This window comes from Octodon degus, unplaced genomic scaffold (assembly GCF_000260255.1).
Source record: "Octodon degus isolate 3935 unplaced genomic scaffold, OctDeg1.0 scaffold00067, whole genome shotgun sequence".
NCBI lineage: Eukaryota > Metazoa > Chordata > Mammalia > Rodentia > Octodontidae > Octodon > Octodon degus.
The window spans coordinates 5,092,010-5,111,228 of NW_004524643.1; the positions used below are offsets into that span (position 1 = coordinate 5,092,010).

The 19,219-nt window shown below is 51.8% G+C and overlaps 1 protein-coding gene and 1 pseudogene across 13 annotated transcripts in view; both read left to right on the plus strand.

The window, feature by feature from the left end:
• Mical2 (microtubule associated monooxygenase, calponin and LIM domain containing 2) overlaps positions 1–19,219 on the plus strand; it is a 231,139-nt gene that overhangs the window by 85,316 nt on the left and 126,604 nt on the right. For all 13 annotated transcript variants that reach the window (XR_002821839.1, XM_023719407.1, XM_023719410.1 and 10 more), the window contains 8 exons: positions 1,445–1,561; positions 3,230–3,331; positions 6,805–6,960; positions 11,530–11,630; positions 14,964–15,221; positions 16,306–16,421; positions 17,199–17,325; positions 18,070–18,160. Coding sequence is in view for 12 of the 13 variants with exons in the window: in XM_023719407.1 (XP_023575175.1) it covers positions 1,445–1,561; positions 3,230–3,331; positions 6,805–6,960; positions 11,530–11,630; positions 14,964–15,221; positions 16,306–16,421; positions 17,199–17,325; positions 18,070–18,160 (1,068 nt within the window). In the remaining variant the exon portion in view is untranslated. The remainder of the gene's footprint in view (positions 1–1,444; positions 1,562–3,229; positions 3,332–6,804; positions 6,961–11,529; positions 11,631–14,963; positions 15,222–16,305; positions 16,422–17,198; positions 17,326–18,069; positions 18,161–19,219) is intronic.
• Positions 10,069–10,459, plus strand: LOC101573077 (annotated as a pseudogene).

The following is a 19,219-nucleotide window of genomic DNA, read 5'->3' on the forward strand; positions in this document are numbered from 1 at the left end:
CACTAGCAGCTCAGTTCCACCCTACCCTCACCCCAAAGAGTTTCACTCCAGTTTCCAGAAGCTTCTTAGCTCCCAGGTGCCCCAGCCTCCTGTAGCTTTACAGGCCTCTATTTCTCTACAGGATCCGACACTCTTGCTTCCTCCTCTCTTGGCCTCCAGGACCCTGGTTCAGGCCTTGTTCTGCCTCCACCACCACCCCAGCCACCATGCCTGCCCCACTGGGTTACCAGCATCACCTCCACGAGGTCTCCCTATCCCTTGTGTTGAACACAGCACCTGGCCCACTGTAGATGCTGTAAATACTACGGAACCTGGACCCACTGTCTCAGTTACTTCCTCTCATTGTCAAGGCAAAATACCCAACACCCTACTACAGTTAAGGGGGGAAAAGTGTATTTAGCTCCCCGTTTGTGGAGGTTTCAGTCCATAATCAGCTGGCTCCAAAGCAGAACGGCACGTGGCTGAGGGGTAACACTTCATGGCGGCAGAAGACAGCAACAGCAACAAGAGCAGAAGGGGGAAAGAAGAGCAAGACTTTTTCCTCTCTTATATTGTAAGCAGGCTGCTCCACTCCCTAGGGCAGGTGTAGCACACAGTCTCCATCCCCTCCTCCTACGCAGGGTGAGGATGCTTACAAAGGTGGGACTCTGGCTCCCTGTGGAGGCCCGTCCTTAAACTTCTCAAAGTGGAACAGGGTATCAACCACTGCACCCACTAAATGCCCAGGGGCCCACCAAAGCCTCCAGCTCCTCACCCTGCAGAGGAATGTTTGAGGGATGCCCTTGTGTGCTGAATGCCAGGCGCCCCCATAGAGGGGTGAGGTCGTGCTTAGTGGGAGAGTTTGGAAGAGTGAGCAGAAGCGGGGAAGACCTGTGAGTCCAGCTCTGTGTGTGCAATTTCCCACTCCACCTTGTGCCATTTGGGGAAAGAGCTAAAGCGTAAGATGTGAGTACAGAGGCCATCGATCACTAACAGTACCTTGCTGTCTCCCTCCCTTCTTCTTCCTCTCTCTCTCTCTCTCTCTCTCTCCCTTCCTCCCTCCTTCCTCCTTCCCTCTCTGGCTTTTGCTCTGCTCTCTTTTCACCTTTATCTTACAAAACCCAGAGCCAGTTCAAGAGAAGTGGGGAAGACAGAGCCTGCCTCCACGTGACACTGTTGACCCTCTCAGGAAGGGCTGGCTGTCCAATCCCACAGTCTGGTTTTGCCTCTGACATTGAACAAGTCAATTAACCTTGTAAAACCTTCATTTTCCATCTGCAAGCTGAAAATAACAGCGCTCCCTAAGGGTCCCTGTAAGGTTAAAAGAGAACACACAGAGTGCTCAGCCCACGCTCAGTATTGCTGTTGCATTGCTGTGCTGCAAATCCCTGAGCAGAGGGCGTATGGTGTTCTACAAGCAGGAGGAGCTCCCATCAGTCACCTCTCTTCTCCCTCCTTCTAACAGGTATTCGGCAACTACAGCTCATCCTATTCAAGGTGGCCCTGATGCTGGGAGTTGAAATCCATGTGAACGTGGAGTTTGTGAAGGTCCTCGAGCCCCCTGAAGATCAAGAAAATCAAAGTAATGCATGCTGTTCCTTTTCTGTCTCAAAGCCCCATGTGGCAAACCGGAAGTGACATGTGCAGTTCCCAGCAGATGTTTCTGCAAGCTATTTTTATCAGAAGCCACTTGGCATAATTCCGTCCAAGGGTAGTTTACCTTTTTGACCATTGCGGTCACTTTAGCTTTGCTCTTCAACTTCCACAAGACTTGCTGTTAAGTCATAAAACCTATAATTGGGTTACCCTGCTCCCATGAGATGCTGCGTTGACAAATTAAGGCAATAATAGGGAAGAAGACAAAGATTTGGTGGTTTGGATAAATTTGATTTATTTGCACTTCAACCCACGTGGACATGAGTTCCCTGTTGCACCTATAAAATAATTTAAAATCCGGCAAAGGAAATAAAACTTCTAGAGTAACTATGAAATGAAAGTTCTCGATATTTCAGGGCATATACCATATAACTGTATTGAAATTTAATTTATAAGGCCGGCAAGGTAGCTCAGCAGTCTAAAGCTCCTGCTTAGGCAAGCTTAGGCAGGCTCAGGGGACCACGGTTCGATCCCCAGCACCACATGCTGCGCCAGCCCTGCCCTCAGGGTGGACTGAGTCAGCCAAAAAAAAAAGAGACAGAAATGTAATTTATAAATCATAAAACCACCCATAGAGGTACGTCCTATCAAGTAATGTTTCTCTTTTCCCTCTTGTGTGTTTATTTAAATTGGAATCCTCTACACACACCAGGGTCAGAGTCTGGTCATTGATCTTGGCAGCTTCCTTAAGGCCAGTGTCTTCCACTGCCTGGGCAAGGATCTGAGTTTTGAGTCAGTTTAACACGAGAGTCCTTGTAGTTTCCTGCTTATGGCAACACCTCTGCCCCTCCTGGCCTCTACCCCACATGTCTGGGAGTTCAGGGAGCTTTTCAGACTCCTGTAGAAAGACAGCATCCTTGCCTGGCCCCAGGGACTTGTGTGCTCCTCCCCATTGCTGCACCTGCCCTGCATGCCCCACCTGGACTCCGGGCAGCTGGCTGGCCTCACCTGCAGATGTCCCTTTGAAAGGCAGTGCACTGTGCAACAGAACATTTTAAGCTAGAAGCAGTGGATAATCCAAGTTGTTTTGTGACACCCTGCACACCCCTGGGGTCTGTTCGTCAGTGGCAGGCATTGAGGAATCCTAGGGAAGATGCAGAGAGCTCGGTAGACTCCGGCGAGAAAGGCATGGTGCGAGGGAGGCAGCTGAGGAGCCATTAAGAACAGATGCCCAGGGCCGGCGAGATAGCCAGCACCTGCTTAGGCAAGCGGGGGGGACAGGAGTTCAATCCCCAGCACCACATGCTGCACCAGCCCCACCTCTGGGTGCGCTGAACCAGCCACTGAGACCAGACATGGTGGTGCACACCTATAATCCCAGGGCTGGTGAGGCTGAAGACAGGAGGATCACTATGAGTCTGAGCTTCATGATGAGACCCCGTGCCAAATACAAAAAAAAAAACCCCAGATTCCCAGCAAAGGTCAGTAAAACTGGCTACAGGGCTGATGTAGCTTGTTTACTTTGTCCTGATTGAACTTTTTCTCAGCACCAGGAGCCTGGCTTGTCTTCCTGGGGCTCAGCCTGGGTGCACTGTCTGCCCATTTGTCATGGCTCCTCTCTCCGTCAACTCACGCCCTCCTTCTGTCCTCCTAGAAATTGGCTGGAGAGCAGAGTTCCTCCCCACAGACCACCCCCTGTCGGAGTTTGAGTTTGATGTCATCATTGGTGCTGACGGCCGCAGGAACACCCTGGAAGGTAAAGGCCCTGCTTCTCGGGATGGTGATGGGGTGGTGGGGCTGGGCAGCAGGGCTGGAGAAGTGCAGAAGGATGGCAGGTGCCAACACCTGAGGGGCTCTTGAAGGCACGGAAGGCTGTCCTGCCCTGGCCGAGGCTGAATGCCCCATCCTCCTGGGAAATTCAGGGTGTAGAAGATAGCCAAGCCCTTCTCTCCAGACCTCATTTGTCTCATCTGTAAAATGGGGACAAAGCCCTTACAGGGCTGCCATGAGGCCTGGGAATCACTGGTGTGTAAGATACTTTATAAAAGTCCAGTTCTGTGGCAAAACTAAACACACTTGAGCTCCTGCCTATGAGCCAGCCAGGTGCTGAGCGCGTCCCTGCTTATTTCATCTAAGAGAAACACTCCACGCTATTAATGGCATTCATCCACGTTCAGATACACAACGAAGGGAAGGAGCCCCTCTCCTTTTATAGCTCGTAGGCACACTTGCTGCTTAGCAATTGGATAAGCTGACAGTCGGCTGGGATACAAAGCCTCAGGCTTTCAAGTCAGGGCAAGTGGAACCCCCACTGACAGGAAACATGCCAGACTGTTCCACCCCAGCCCTGGATTAATTAGGCCACATTTTGTACTCATCCATACTAGTGGTACTAATGAGACCACAGATTGCAAACAACATAGTCCTGGTAGCATCTCTTGGGCTCAGGACAATTCTGCAGCTCTGGGAGCTTGCCCTCCAGTGGCCACAGCTGCAGATAGCTGGGCCTGGCAGGGTTATCTTCTCTGAGGACAGAACATAGCCCTGAAGCTGGGCTGAGCTCAGGAGCTTGGGAGATCCGCTTCTTTGAGCTCAAGCCCCTCATATCCACCATACGTCCAGTGCCTCTTGCTGGACCCATGGCTCTTCTAAGCTGCCAACCTGGATGTCTCCCTCTTAGAATAGTGGGGTCATTATGATGACTTGATAAAAACGTGTGTCTGAAGATTAAGGATCTGTGCTCAGCTTGAGCGTTTTAGGAACATGAAGAGTAGGGGAAAATAGAACCACCTAAGGACCTTGGCACCAGACAGGAGGATCAGGGTGGAAAGGCTCGGTATTCGTGTGGTTGACCTTTAGGCCCACACAGTTCTTGACCTGGAGCTATCATTCTTTGCCCTGATGCTTAGCAGCACCTCTCCCCTCTACCCAGTGGATTCTGGTAGCACCCACCAGAAATTTCTCCACACATTGCAAGTACACTCTGGGAGACAAAATCACCCCCAGTTGAGGAATACTAGATTAGAGAAGGATGGCCATTTCTGATACCTTGACAAAGCCATAATGAAGAATAGTTTGAAGGAAAGGTTCAGTGTAAGTTGGTTTTCCCATTGCTGGTACAAAACACCTGACACTCGCAACCTGGAGGAGAGGTTTACTTTGGCTCACAGTCAGGGGTTCGGTCTAGGACTGGCTGGCTGCAAGGGGAGATCAGCACAGTGCAAGGGTATAGTAGCAGGAGACACCAGGAAGTGGAGAGAGAAAGGAGAAACCAGGGACAGGAATGCACCCTTCCAGGTCGCACCCCAGTGACCTCCAACCAGGACCTTGACAACACCTGTAGCTACAGAACTCATCAGTGGATGAACCCATGAACCTAGTCACTTACCCAAGGTTTTCATCAAAGAAATTTTGGACAGAGAGCATTTCCTCATGGTGAGAATTATGTTTGTCTGTCCAATAAGTCTCTACCTATATGATGAACATAGTGCCTTCATCTGTTCTATGTTACTATAACAAAATACTTGAGGCTGGATAATTTATTGAGAATAGATTCTTATTAAGCTCATGTTTTGGAGGCTGCAAAGCCCAAGAGCACAGTCCTGACATCTGATGAGAGCCTTCTTGCTCCATCAAAATATGGCAGAGGACATGGCATGACCTAGCAAGTTTGTAACAAAACCACTGCCAGGATCACCTGTCTGTTAATCCATTAATTCATGGATGGATTCATTCACTTCTGAGGGTGGAGCCCTTATGATCCAATCACCTCCCAAAGGCTCTATCTCCAAATTGCATCCATGTGTGAATGTGGGGATTAAGATTCCAGCACATGGACTTGGGGACACACAGTCAGACCACAGCAGTGAGCGCCTGGGGTCAGTGCAGTGAGCAGCATGCCTATGGCAGGCGGAAATTCAGGACTGAAGGAAACCTCAGATGGACAAAGAGAGGAGGAGGGGAAAGGGGAGGAGGAGGAGGAGGAGATGCTATTGAAATGTGGCCACCTGCTGTCATCTGCTGTGTCACCACCATCCCACAAGATGCTCATGGAAACCAGTAACCCCGAGCAGAAGCCCTGTTTCCCCGGTGCTCCGCAGCGGCCCTTGCTGACAATAATGTGATGTGCAACTCAGATGCATGGAAGAGGGGAGTTTGAGCAGTCCTGCCCTAAGGAAATGATGACTGCTCAGGCAGTGATGTGCTGATTGCTATAATTTGGTCATCACTTAATATGCGCTTGCACCGAAGTGCCACACTCTAGGCCATAAGCTGAGAGCAATCAGTGCAGTGAGTGCATTGGTTTCCTGGGGCTGCCCTGACAAAGCACGGCAGGCTGGGCGGCTTGGACAGCGGGCAAGTACGGCCTCCTAGTCCTTGGGGCCAGGAGCCCACGCTCAGGCTCTCCCAGGCTTGGTTCTTCCTGAGATCCGTGAAGAATGGTCCCTGCCTCTCTCCTAGCGCCTGGTGTTTGCTGCAACCTTGAGTGTTCCTTGGCTCTTAGAACATCCCCCAGTCTGAGCCTCCCTGGTCATGCGACCGTCTCCTCCTGCACGCGTCTGGGTCCCACCTCCCCTGTGTATGAGAACACCAGTCAAGGGAGAGCAGGTCCCCTCACTGAGGTAGAACTGCAGGCTTAACTCATGGGCTCCACAGTGATGCTGCTGCCCAGTAAGGACTCACTGATCCTGCGACCGAGGTACAGAGACCGAAGTCATCAGCGTGTGAGTGTGTGGTTAGAGACACAGCACACAACCCACGACCAATGGAGAGATACAGAAAATGTGTCAAAAATCCCTGACCTGTGCGAATTCTGTCTAATAATCCTACTTTAAAAAAAAAAAAAAAAACATGAAAATTACTAGCAAAGTGTGAGAGCCGTGCAGTTGCCAGTGCTGTGGCTCCCCGCGTGTGTCCTCACCCGAGTAGGAGGCTGAGCCCTGCGACTCTCTGTGGAGAAGGTCACTTCAGCCATTCATTTGTCAGTGCCTGTTGAGGGGTCTGGTCCAGCAGAATTTGGAAGAGGGCAGAATCCCATTGACTTCGAAAGTCACTGATGACACCCACCCTGCCTGGGAACACGCCTGCAAATTCCGCCCGTTCCTGCTCTCTCGGGCCCAGAATTCTGGTGCCCCTGGCCACCAGGCACCATGAGTAGCTGTCTCCATCCTGCTTCAGGGTTGACACCAGAGCCAGGAGGTGGGCTCATCGGTCCTTTTCCTCACACAGGGTTCAGGAGGAAGGAATTCCGCGGGAAGCTGGCCATCGCCATCACCGCCAACTTCATCAACAGGAACAGCACGGCCGAGGCCAAGGTGGAAGAGATTAGCGGGGTGGCCTTCATCTTCAATCAGAAATTTTTTCAGGACCTGAAAGAAGAAACAGGTGAGCCTTCCACTTCCGCAAGCCGGCCCTTTTCTATGCTTTTTTTAGCACGCACAGAAGGGAGTGCTGGCTTCCGGGCTCCAGGATGCAAGCGTGTGGAAGCACATTTCTCCTTCAGGTGGGAGGGGTTCCTTCAAAGGAGGAGAGAGACTCTTGAGAGAACCTTCTGGATATTGCACATGAAAATAGATAACAAACAGAGAAAATAAGAATTGATTTCTTCAATAGACATTTACCGAGTGTCCATTGTACGCTGGTGCTCAGGATTAAGGGGGGCAAGGTCAGGGTTGATGGGGTCCATCTGAACCAGCTCTCTGTCTGGGCAGGACACCCACATGTAGGCCCCAAGGCAGGGTGGCCGGGTGTGCCTGGGGTCAGTGTGGGGTTCAGGCAGCTCCCTGAGAAGGGAGCCAGCAACCAGTGCGCGGTGGCCGAAGAAGCCTAGGTGCTTCAATGTCCTGTGTCAGCTGCGCCTCCCGGCGAGGGACCTCTAGGGAGGAGCACCATGCCAGCGATTGTTATCTGCCATGACCCAAGAGGGCGGAGGCCACTGATTCATCCCCTGCGCCAGTCTAATAATCCTACTTAAAAAAATTCTGTCTAATAACAGAATTTGAATGCTTCCTGTATGTCAAATGCTGACCTCGGGCCTGGGCTGGAGAAGTGAATGTAACAGAATCCCTCGCTCTGGGGCCTTATGTCCTTTGGGGGCAGGTGACCAAGAAGTGGGTGAACCAGTGATGCAGCTGATGGTGACAAAGATGACGAAAGAAAGCAAAGCAGGGTGAAGGGAGAGGCATGAATCAACCTGTTGCCATTTGAGTGAATTCCAGATTCTGTTCGTTTTTAACCTTACTGAAATGTGTATTTTTTCCTCGAAAAGGCAGGGTGGATACAACTTTTATGCTGGAAAGAAATTGCCCTGTCTGACCTTCCAGTGCAGAATAGTCTTCATGGTTATATAATCCTCTTCAGTAACTTCTCACCTGCACACTTACTTTTTAATCTCTTTTTTTGTGGTACTGGGGATTGAACTCAGGACCTTGTGCATGCCAGTCATGCACTTATGCCACTGAGCTGTCTTCCCGGCCTGTGCACATTTACTTTTTTAAGGTTCTATCACTAGTCCTAGTCCCTGTATTCTTCACTCCTCTGCTTTGTTCATTCAGCATCACATGTTTTTGCTGTTGTTTGTTTGTTTTCCTTTTTTGAGACAAGGTCTCGTCATGGAGTTCAGGTTGGCCTTGAGCTCAGTTTGTAGCTGGTCTTGAACTCAAGGATCTTCCTGCCTCAGCCTCCCAAGTGCTTGGCTGCCATGCGACTACGTGTTACATTCCATCCACATTTCTCGTTTGCTCATTTAACATCACATTTTAAACATAATCCTCTTCCTGGTCACTATTGGAAGCCTCAGGATACGTCGTCAAGTTTGTAAGCCTACCTAAATATTTCAGACAGGAGGTGGCAAACATGTGGCTGGCCACGTATATTGTGAGGAATGCTTGTTTGTTTTTAAAGAACTGAAGAAAAAAATCAAAAGGATAATATTTTGTGATGCGTGGAAATTATATGAAATTCACACTTCAGTGTCCATAAATACAGATTGGCATAACACAGCCAGGCCCCTTTATGTACGCTGTTGTCCATGGCTGACTCCCGCACAAGTGCTTATGACAGAAACCACACAGCCCATGAAGCCAAAATGCTTGCTAGTATCTGGCCTTTTAGGAAAGAAACCCTGCTGACCTGTGATTTAGACCTTGTATTACTTGTGTTACTTTTAGGGGTGAAATTCCTTCTGTGGGCTCTCCTCTCCCTAGGTTCATTTGCTAGGACTGGGATTTGTGGCTGAGCCAACCCGTGCCTCCTACAGGCCACAGTGACACACGCCATCACATGACCTTCTGGGTTCCTCTGCAGCAGCACTTTTATTTATTTATTTATTTTTAGTTGCTTTTCAATTTGTATTTTTCTTAGTGCTTTGTTTGTTTGTTTGTTTTTCGGTACCAGGCACCGAACTTGGGAGCTTGTGCTTGCCAGGCAGGCTCTTATGTCGCTGAGCTATATCCCTCCCTGGCCCACTGAGTATATCTTTGTAGTACATAACGATTACACTCACTGTGGTGAGCTGGTACATGTATGTAATACACCTCAATTCTTTTTTATCACCTTCTTCTGCTCTGTGCCCCCTGGCCCTCCATTTCTTGGTCCCTTTCGCATTTGCAAAAGATCTATCTGCCTGTTTCCTATGATCTGTGTTTCACTTTTCTCTTTATGTGTTTCTCCGTATGCAATATTTAAGCTCCTGTGTCTGATTTATTGCACTCCACGTTATGGTCACAAGGTGCACCCATATTCCTACAGATGCCTCCGCTGGCCCTTCTTTCTCATAGAGCAGCACTAACGTGTGTGCAAACGCCACATTTTCTTTATCCATTCATCTACCGACGGGTGTACAGCGGCTTCCAAGACCTAGCTACTCCGAGTCATGCTCCTATAAACATGGGCATGTGTGTGTCATTGTAATATGATGTCTTCATCAGGGAAAAAGGAGCCCTTCTCCATTATTGGTGGCGGTGTAAACTGGTACCACCTTTATGGAAATTAGCATGAGTATTCCTCACAGAACCTCAATTCTGTTGGACCTTGCTGTTCCCCTTCTAGGTATCTTACAGTTACATTATTTTTTTAAAAGCATTTTAATATTTCCTTCCAGGATATTATGTCTTTTAGAATCATTTAAGAGGTGTCTAGCCTTTCCTGTCCCTCAAAATACAAGGAAATGAATATTTAAACCACCAACTATTAATTATGACAGGACGTTGAGTGTGTTTTTCCAGATATGTGAATGAGCTTCCATTAAGTGCCGCTGTGGTTGTCACCTCCCGCTGCTGTTGCACAGAAGTACACTCGCCAGCACAGCAGACAACTTCCTCTTATTCTCCAGGGGGCCCTTGCACACGGCTGCTTCCTGTGTAGCTGTAAAAAGGCGCTCCTGTGGTTACCCAGCATGCCTTGCTCAGGATGCTGCTGGCTTGTCCAGTATCCATTTCTTTCCCTTCAGGAAGACTGAGCCAGGTCGAACTCTGAGGTGATCAGAGCCGTAGAATGTCAGCAGTTTGTTCATCCGTGCATGCCAGATGGGTCGTGGGGCAGCTGACTGGTACAGCAGTGCAAAAAGCTGCTACAGTGAGAGTGACCAGACTTGTTCTGGATCCCTACTTATTGAAGTATTTTAATAAGCAGAAAACCTACTTTGCTCACGATGACTTTAGCGATGCACTGTGGGAGATATTGTACTGCTCAAAGATCTACTGTTCCACGAACAGAGTGCATGAAACATGAACTGGCTGAGATTGTCTTCAAAGTGGGCAGAATAATAGATCTAGTATCAGGAAAGCCCTGTGCAGGAACCAGCTACCTGGAGAGTCCACTCAGTTCAGAAACCACTTGGCTCAGCAAAACTCTGGAAGAGCTCAGCAGCTCTTCAGCACAGTGAAGGGCGGGAAGGAAACAGGCAAAGATTTCTGAATTTCATTATAAACTATGCCAAATTCTCTCGTGGACTTTATGAAATAGTAAAGGACTTGTTACAGTGTTTCATGAAAAAAAAAAATCTGGGCCAGGGCTGGGGTTCTAGCTCAGTGGGAGAGCGCTTGCCTTGCATGTGTGGGGGCCCTGGCTTCTATCCCCAGCACTGCCAAAAGACAAAAGAGCTAAGCCAGGGGTTCTCAGTCTCCAGTGTGCATCATTATCACCTGGACAGCTTGTGAAAACTCAGGCCACTGGCCCTGTCCCCAGTTTTTGACTCGCTGGAGTGTGGGCCTGATCATTTGCTTTTGTTCTTGGAGGTACTGGGAGTCAAACTAGGGGCCTTGCGCTTGCCAGGCAGGCGCTTATGCTGCTGAGCTACCTCCCCAGCGCTCATTTGCTTTTGTGCCAAGTTCTCTGGCTCAGCTGGTGCAGCTAGCCAGGGACCACCCTAAGCATCTCACAGCACAGTTTTAAGTGGAGAAACCTAGTATATAAGAGGGTTTGCAGTTGGTAGAAAGTGCGAGACACAACCCAGGCCTCTGACATGGGCCATTCCTACCAGAACACCTGGGTTCTCGTGACAAGCAGGGAGATGCAGGATGCCCACAGCCTCCTGCAGTTCTGACCACTGGGCAGACACCGTTGGTGGGACTTGTAGCCATCCAGGCTTGGATTCTAATTCTGCTGTGTCACTGCTTAGCTACCATGGCCATAACCATGGCCAGCTCCTGGCCTTCCGTACTACTTCTTACCCAGCGCTGGGCCACTGAGCCCTCTAGACATCTATGATATGAGTTTTAGAAGAAATGCTGTTTTCCTGTGAGTGTAACAGCTAGCTGCTCTGACACAGGTAACTTCTGGCCTCTGCATTCTCTTCCCCAACACTGCGCTGTGTGTCTTTAACTTTAGCCTCATGTGAATACAGCACAAATAAATAATGCACAAGTAAATAAGTGTAATGAAGCAGGGCCCTGCTCCTGGTACGTGGTGGGCACTTGGGAAGTTGACTGAGCCTGCGCATGGTTCTCTCTTCAGGGATTGATCTAGAAAACATCGTTTACTATAAGGACTGCACCCACTACTTCGTCATGACCGCCAAGAAGCAGAGCCTGCTCGACAAAGGTGTCATCATGAATGTACGTACTTCTCGGCTGTGGCCGCTCCACTGTCTTTTGCTTTGCGCCCGGGGCTGGCAGCATCAGCAGGTGTGGGAGAGGACATCGTCCTGGTGAGCAGGGAGGAGGGGGGACGGGCCACTTGCTCGCTGGCTCACTACAAGCCTGTGGGAGTTTCTTCAGAGGTCTGCAACACCCTGGTCATGTGGATCTGCTGAGCCTTTGCCTTCTGAAAGTCTCCCTCAGCCCTGCCCCTTCTCTGCAAGGCCATGTGGCACTTGGAGACAGGTGGGGGCTCCTTGCCACGCTGGGACCTACTTGGAAGTGTCTCACTGGGTCCCCTTGTCATGATGCAGGGGAGGTCACTACTGATGTAGTCACAAATGTGTGCACAGAAGCAAGGCTCTGCCACATACAGACTCGGGATTCTGGGCAGGCTGTTTAGAATTGTTCTGCACCTCAGTCTTTACATCTGCCACATGGGAATGACGGTTCTTGTCCGGAAGTATTTTTGAGGAGGACATATAAATGCTTGTGCGCACAGAGCCAGAGCGAATCTCACAGCCTGGCCTGTGGAGGGTGTGGAGATGCCGTCTGCCACTTTGGCTGTATTTGGATACCTATGTGTGTGTGCTGTGACTTCTTGGCTTCTGGTTTGTGGTTCCGCATCTTCTGGTGTAAGCAGAGCCCTGGGTGGGGAGGCAGAGGTCTGCGGAGTGTCGGTCCCCGGGCTGGCAGCGTGCAGTCAGGCTTAGGCCCCGGCAGAGCTCTGTTCTCATGCTGCAGCTGCATCCTCACAACAGGGACCACGCACCCCGGGCCAGTGCTCGAGGTGCAGGCCTCCTGCCCGGGCAGCTCGGGGCCATCCCTGCTGCTTCTCAGGGAAGCATGTGCCTGCGTGTCTTCTCACTAGCCTCTGCTGGGGGCCGGGGAGATGGCTCAGTAGAATAAGCGCTTCCCTGGCAAGCGCAAGGGCCTGAGTTCAATCCCCGGTTCTGCAAAAAAACAAAACAAAACTAGCTTGTGCTGGCAGCCGCCAGGGTGGGTCAGTAATCCAGCCTTCTTCCCCTGAGCCTCCTCCCCAGGGGCTCAGGTCTTTGCTTTGATGTGAGCTGTGGCCAGAGGCCGCAGCCACTCCCCTAGAACTGGCGGAGCCTGGCCGCCCAACTGTGGGCTCTGAGCTCAGACTTGAGCCTGCTTCCAGCTGTCAGTCTGGGAAGCAGCAACGTGTCTTCCCTGTGCCCCCAGAAGTCCCCCTCTAGGTTGTCCTCACATTCGAGAGCTGTATTGGATAGGACAAGGCCATCCCAGGGCACAGGGCTGTCACTAAAATGCATGCCTTTGCAGAGGAGGACCCGGGAAGTTAGGCAAAGGGAGACATGGGTATTGTAATCCACTGGCCAAGTTCTGCAGCCGGCTGGGATGCTAAAGTCCCGTTGAGATCACATCAGCCATGACACGCTATGGCACCTTGACACCTGGGAAGCTGTCACAGCCTGTCCGCATACCGTCTCAGGCTCTCCCTGGCACGGTGAATGAGGATGACTTGTTCTGCTCCCATCCTCCCTTGGAAGAGCTGGGTGCACAGCCCTACCTGGGATCCACTCCCAGCCTCCCCTTCTCCCTTGAGAGAGAGCCCACAGCACCTCATGCTTGTTCCCACCTCCCTCAGAGGTCCCGCTCCTTCCGCCATCACCCACCTGCCTGAGGCTCCCGGTACGGCAGCCCAGGGCAGGTTCTTGCTCAGCTTCATCCAGCCAGGAGGTCTGTGTTCCCCACCAAGTCTCTGAACTCCTGCTTGGGGTGTCCACACAGACTGTCTTCACTGTGTAGCTTATACGCACAGCTCACCTGGTCCCCTCTAGAGGGGCCGGGGCCTGTTGCAGGGAGGGGACATGTGTGAGCTCTCCATTTGTTCCTCCCCCATCTCATCGCCACACTTTGAAGGGACACCCATGATCATGTGACTCTAGGAACAGGTACCAGAAGGGAAACCACCTAACAGAAAGCCCATCCTGACCTGGGGCTTCTGGGCTGATGCTGGGTACACTCTGTGTGTGTGTGTGTGTGTGTGTGTGTGTGTGTGTGTAATATTAGATTTTCCCAAACAATGCATTTGAAGTCAGAAAACTCAGAGAAGAGGTCATCAGGTATAGATCAGGTTGTGCCTGACTGACACCTTGGTGGGTCCCTGTGACCCTTTGCTGTGACACCTTCTATGCCACCATGAATTCCTGGGACAGGCATTCTCACTCCCTGAGCTCATCCCGCATGCCAGGCATGGATGGGGCTTAGCGGTGTCATGTGTACAGTGTCACACAGCCCTCTGGCTCTGAAGGGCATTTTATTGTCCCCATTATATGAGAAAGAAAATAGACTCAGAACTAAGTCAAACAGCTCACAAAACTTACAGCTAGTGAGTGGTTGGGTTGGAAATTGAACAGCGCACTGGCTGACCCATGAAGGCTGGGTTCACCTTGCACCCCAGTCTTCATCCCCACCAAGGTGTGTGCACTATTTGTGTCACCTTTGGGAAATGTGGCCCTTTAGCTTCTTTAACCATGTGATGACTAGACCCTGAGCAGATCAATCCTAGACTAACTTTTCCTGTCTGACATGCTTGGGACATCAACGCAATGGATTCCTTAGTTAGGGTTTCCACCCCAGCAGGCGGATAGAACAGGGCACTCCCTAACAGCAAAACCAAGCTGTTCATAGCTTTCAGCCACACCGGAAAAGGAGTAACTGAATCTGAAAAAAAAAAAGTGAGAGTTGTGTCAAACATCTCTGTTGCTTTTTCTGGTCTTGTTTGGCTGCTGAGCACAGCGCATCTGGGCCACATGAACTGAACTCCATCTGTTATTCAGTCACACTTACTAACTTGTTCTTTTGTCTTCTAATCATATTAGAAGTTATCACGAGAGCCAGCCATGCCCAGTGTGCTCCTCCTTAGTTGCAAGACTATTGTAAAGAACGCTGTTCATGATAACCCTCTTTTTCTCTGTTGAAATTCCCAGTGAGACAAATCTTTTAGAATTTAGTGCCAGGAAAAGATTGGGAGGAACTGCCATGCTTCCTTCTTTCTGATAAGGAAGGGCCTGTAGCATATCACGTTTCCCTTTTGCCATGGACGCCCGGAAGCCCGATGCCAAATTTGATGCCCAGTCACAGCTGTGTTAACCCGCACAACAGGCTCATTTGCTTTTTCTCTCTGTCCTCTTGGCTCTGGTTTTCTGTTTCTGCTTTGATTAGTCTCTCTGCATAGACCCGTTCCGAGCCCTTTTGCCTAACAGTGGCTGTGCATGCTAGCCCCTTCAAGGGTCAGATTGCCGTTCCGTTTTTCGGTCTCCCCAGGACTACATCGACACGGAGATGCTGCTGTGTGCAGAGAACGTGAACCAGGACAACCTGCTGTCCTACGCCCGGGAAGCTGCAGACTTCGCCACCAACTACCAGCTGCCATCCTTAGACTTTGCCATGAACCACTACGGGCAGCCCGATGTGGCCATGTTTGACTTCACTTCCATGTATGCCTCTGAGAATGCCGCCCTGGTGCGTGAACGACAAGGACACCCGCTGCTCGTGGCCCTTGTGGGTGACAGCTTGCTTGAGGTACTGCCTATGTTGGGGGATCCCACTCGTGCTACAAGACAGCTCCCCGCATCAAGGCTCCACCTGGCAGCATCTGCTGCCATGCCTACTGGGAAGTGCAGATGCCCAGCCAGGGCGGGATCTGCCAAGGCTGCCTGGCCTCCCAGCCACCCGCTTCCCAGGCCCCTGTCTGCCTGTGTGGGGGTGGCAGAGCTCTCGCCTATCTCTGGCTTTTTCTGGGCTGACTTTGTCAGAGTACAAAATTGGGCAGCACTGTCCAGACCACTAGGCATCACTCTCAGAGCCTTGAGCCGGGCTGGTGCCTCTTCCCCATCTGGGGACCCCTCATGGCCTTTCCACGTGGAGCTCTCACAGGGTACAACAGGAGAGGTGTGGGGGCTCCAGAAGCCAGGTTTTTCCAGCCATGGCTCCCTGCAAGCACAAAGATCTGTAGATTAAATCAATATTTTTAGAAGAGATAAAATTTTATGTAATGTAAGCGCTGAACAAACAGTGTTTCTGTATTTGTCCCAGGTTAAGGGTCCAATTCCAACCCAAACTTTGTGGGTGCTGGTGGAGCGAGTTAGATTCAGCTCACTGAACACTACTGCCCACCATTGTACATGGCCTCCTGGCTGAGGCCTGCGTCAGGGCCCCAGTACCCATCTGCTTCTCCCTGGTCATGCTGCCAGCCTCCCCTGAGCATACTGCTCCTATGCGCTGTGCCACCCCAGAGCCAGGCTCTTCTCCCCTCGGGCTCCAGCATTTTCCTGGCCCTGAGCCTTGGCCCACGCTGCTGCCAATGGCTCCTGACCAGAATCCAGCAGGTCTTTAAAATCAGCAAACCTCTTCCAGGAAGTGTCTGTGGATTTCCTTCCTCCTCCCCTAGAGCGCTCGGCAGCTGTGCTGCATGCCTGCCCTGCACCCTCGGAGTCTGGCCTGTGCTCCTAGTGAGCCTTACGGACTGCAGCACCCGGGCCCCAACCCCCACCTCCCCGACCCTCCAGGGCCCAGCCCAGGCTGGCAACCTGAGCATCCTGGGCAGAACGGGACAGTACATAGGAGTCATCTGAATCAACCGCAATCTCACATGGTTCTTTTGTAGCCATTTTGGCCCATGGGAACAGGCTGTGCCCGGGGCTTCCTGGCAGCCTTTGACACAGCATGGATGGTGAAGAGCTGGGACCAGGGGACTCCTCCCCTGGAAGTGCTGGCGGAAAGGTGAGTTTTGAGAGCAGGACTCCTGGCAGGAGGCAGGCTGGGCAGTGTCTAGTCACGAGTGGGATCAGAGCAGCTGTACCTGGGGTCTCCGTCTTGTATTCGTCTGCCTTTTCCATGGGCCCCAATTCCACTATCAGGCTCCTTGAGGACACTGTATCCTGGTGCACCTCCGTCAGTGACTTCCTGAGGTGGCCTGGGTCTTAGGCCCTGCATGCCCAAGGTAAATCTTCCTCCAGGGTAGCCCTAACACTGGGGCTCGCCGACGTTTCTCATTCACTTGAGGCCCAGAGAGGTTTATTAAAGCGAGTCTTCCCGGACAGTGCTGGGTGTCCTGTCCTGGGCATCTGACCTCCTAGGCCTCTCCCCTGGCTCAAATCCTGGGCCTTTTCCCAGATCCCAGCTGTCGGCCACGTGGCTGTGACAGCTGGTGGATGGGGAGAAGCTGGGGCTGGCAGGGGCGGTAGCTTCGCACGTTTTGGGCGTGGAGGCCTGTGGCCGTGAGCACTGGCCACAGCAGGCAGTGTGGCCAAGTTGTGATTATAGTGGAACCACGGGTCACTGTGCTTGCAGCCCTGGATCCCTGCCTCCTGCTTGGGAGGAAACTGGCACCCTCTCCAGCCCTGGGACCTCCCCTCATTTTGCAGATCTAGGAACTGAGTGTCAAGTACATCAGGGGAGGGCTATTCAAGCCCAGGGCCATGAGGAGAAGAGGAGGGTGGGGTGGGGGCCTATGGTGCCCAGAGCAATCTGTAACTGCTGCGCTCTGCTTCCCTCCAGAGAAAGCCTTTACCGGCTGCTACCTCAGACCACCCCAGAGAACATCAATAAGAACTTTGAGCAGTACACGTTGGACCCAGGGACACGGTACCCAAACCTCAACTCTCACTGTGTCCGGCCCCACCAGGTAGGCCCATCCCTGGACCCTACCTGGGTCACTGCCCTAAGCTGAGGGAAGGGAGTTTCTCACAAGTGCATCTTCCTAGGACTGAGGCCAGCAAAGCATATTGGCCCAAAAATGGAACTAAGTCTCTTCCCAGGAGATGCAGGAGTTAGCATTCTTTCCAACCCACAGGAATCCCTAGAACATGTATGGGCATGCAGATGTGTGCTTATTTGCATATTGCATATATTTACATATATTAGTTTGCCTCTATGCATATGCAATATGATTATCCTTCTCTCAAATCATCTACTAGGGGCTGGGGAAGTAGCTCAGTAGAAGAAGCGCTTGCCTGACAAGCCCAGGGTCCTGAGTTCAATCCCTGGTACCACAAAAATAAGTAAATAAACAAACCACTGGACCAAATTTCTCTCTTTTGCATCACTCATTGTCCCAGACTCTATTGTTTCTCCCTTTGATTCAGACCCTCCCAGACCTCACTTTCTCCAGTCACTAGAACAGAGAATGGTGTAAATTTTTAAAAAGTAGTGGATGAGATATCTTCACCATCATCTCCCCCGTATTTGGGTGGACCATTGAGGTCCCTTGCCTGTACCCCATTTGCTTGGGGTCCCTGCTTTGGGGTCATGCCACCCTGCAGTTCAGGCCAGCAGGGGTCAGGCAGCGAGTAGTGCATAGGGTGAGAGGAGAGCTCTGAACCTGGCACTGGGGAAGCGTGGCCGTGTGTGCAGCATCTCTTGTTTGTAGGTGAAGCATCTGTACGTCACCAAGGAGCTGGACCACTACCCTCTTGAGAGACTCGGCTCAGTGAGGAGATCTGTCAACCTTTCCAGGCGGGGTGAGTCTCCACCACCCCTGCCCTCCCACCCCTGGAGCCTGGCCAGGTCACAGAGACGGGCGTTGCAGGCAGGATGTCTGTCCAGGAGCCCCAGCGATGTGACTCTGCAGCCTGTTGCATGTGCAACCTTGGACAGGCCTCTGCTCTCTGCGAGAGCTCTGAGCTCCCTCCCTGGAGAGACCAAGGGCAGGACAGCACCTATCTGCAGGAGCATTGCGAGGCTTAAGTCGGTGTGGCAAGCACTGGGCTCAGCAAAGTGAGCTGTGGACTGGCCTCCGGGCTTGTTCTCGTCTGCCTCGTGCTCCCGGGTGGAGGTCTCATCTCCCCACATAGATGAGTCTCTGTGGGCTGGTGCTTCACACAGGAGAAGGAGTGGCTACAGGAGCCACTCGCTGGCACCCAGCTTCCCTTGGGTTCCTCTCTGGCCCACAGATGCTCAGCTGCCTCTACTTGCCCAGACCTTGCTACCTGTCCCTGGGGAGGCAAGCCCAGCCTTCTTGCCTCCTTCCCCCTGCACACCCTGTACCCCACTGCTGCAAGACACTGTTTACTGTAATAAACCATTTTACTGTTATATAAACATGCTGGGATTTCCACATTCTCCACTGCCCAGTCCTGTTTTCCTGGAATGCTTTCTTCTAGCCGATGAATTCCTGGCACTCCTCGAGAGCCTGCTCCAGTGCACCTTCCTGGACACTCTCGGAGGAGCAGTCCCCTCCCAGGGCCAGCTCAGGGCAAACACACTTGTGTGCCCCCAGCATGGCTTCTACGCACTGCAGCATCATGTCACCGTCACCCACTGTTGCTGGCAGAGTCTGTGTCCCTAGCCTGCAATCCAGGGCCTGGGCAGCATCCTGTTAGGGGACAGTGTGCTTCCCATCAAGCATCTTGTTCTTCAGGCAGGCTCTTGAGCCACCCTCCACACAGCTGCCTCCAAGGGGCTGTGCCCATGCCCAACAGTCTTGCAGCCCTGCAAGTTTCCTCTGGTCCCCAGCCATCATGGCAGCAGGAGAGGACATCCAGAGGTGCCCCCTGAGATCCCCGGACCTCACTTCCTGT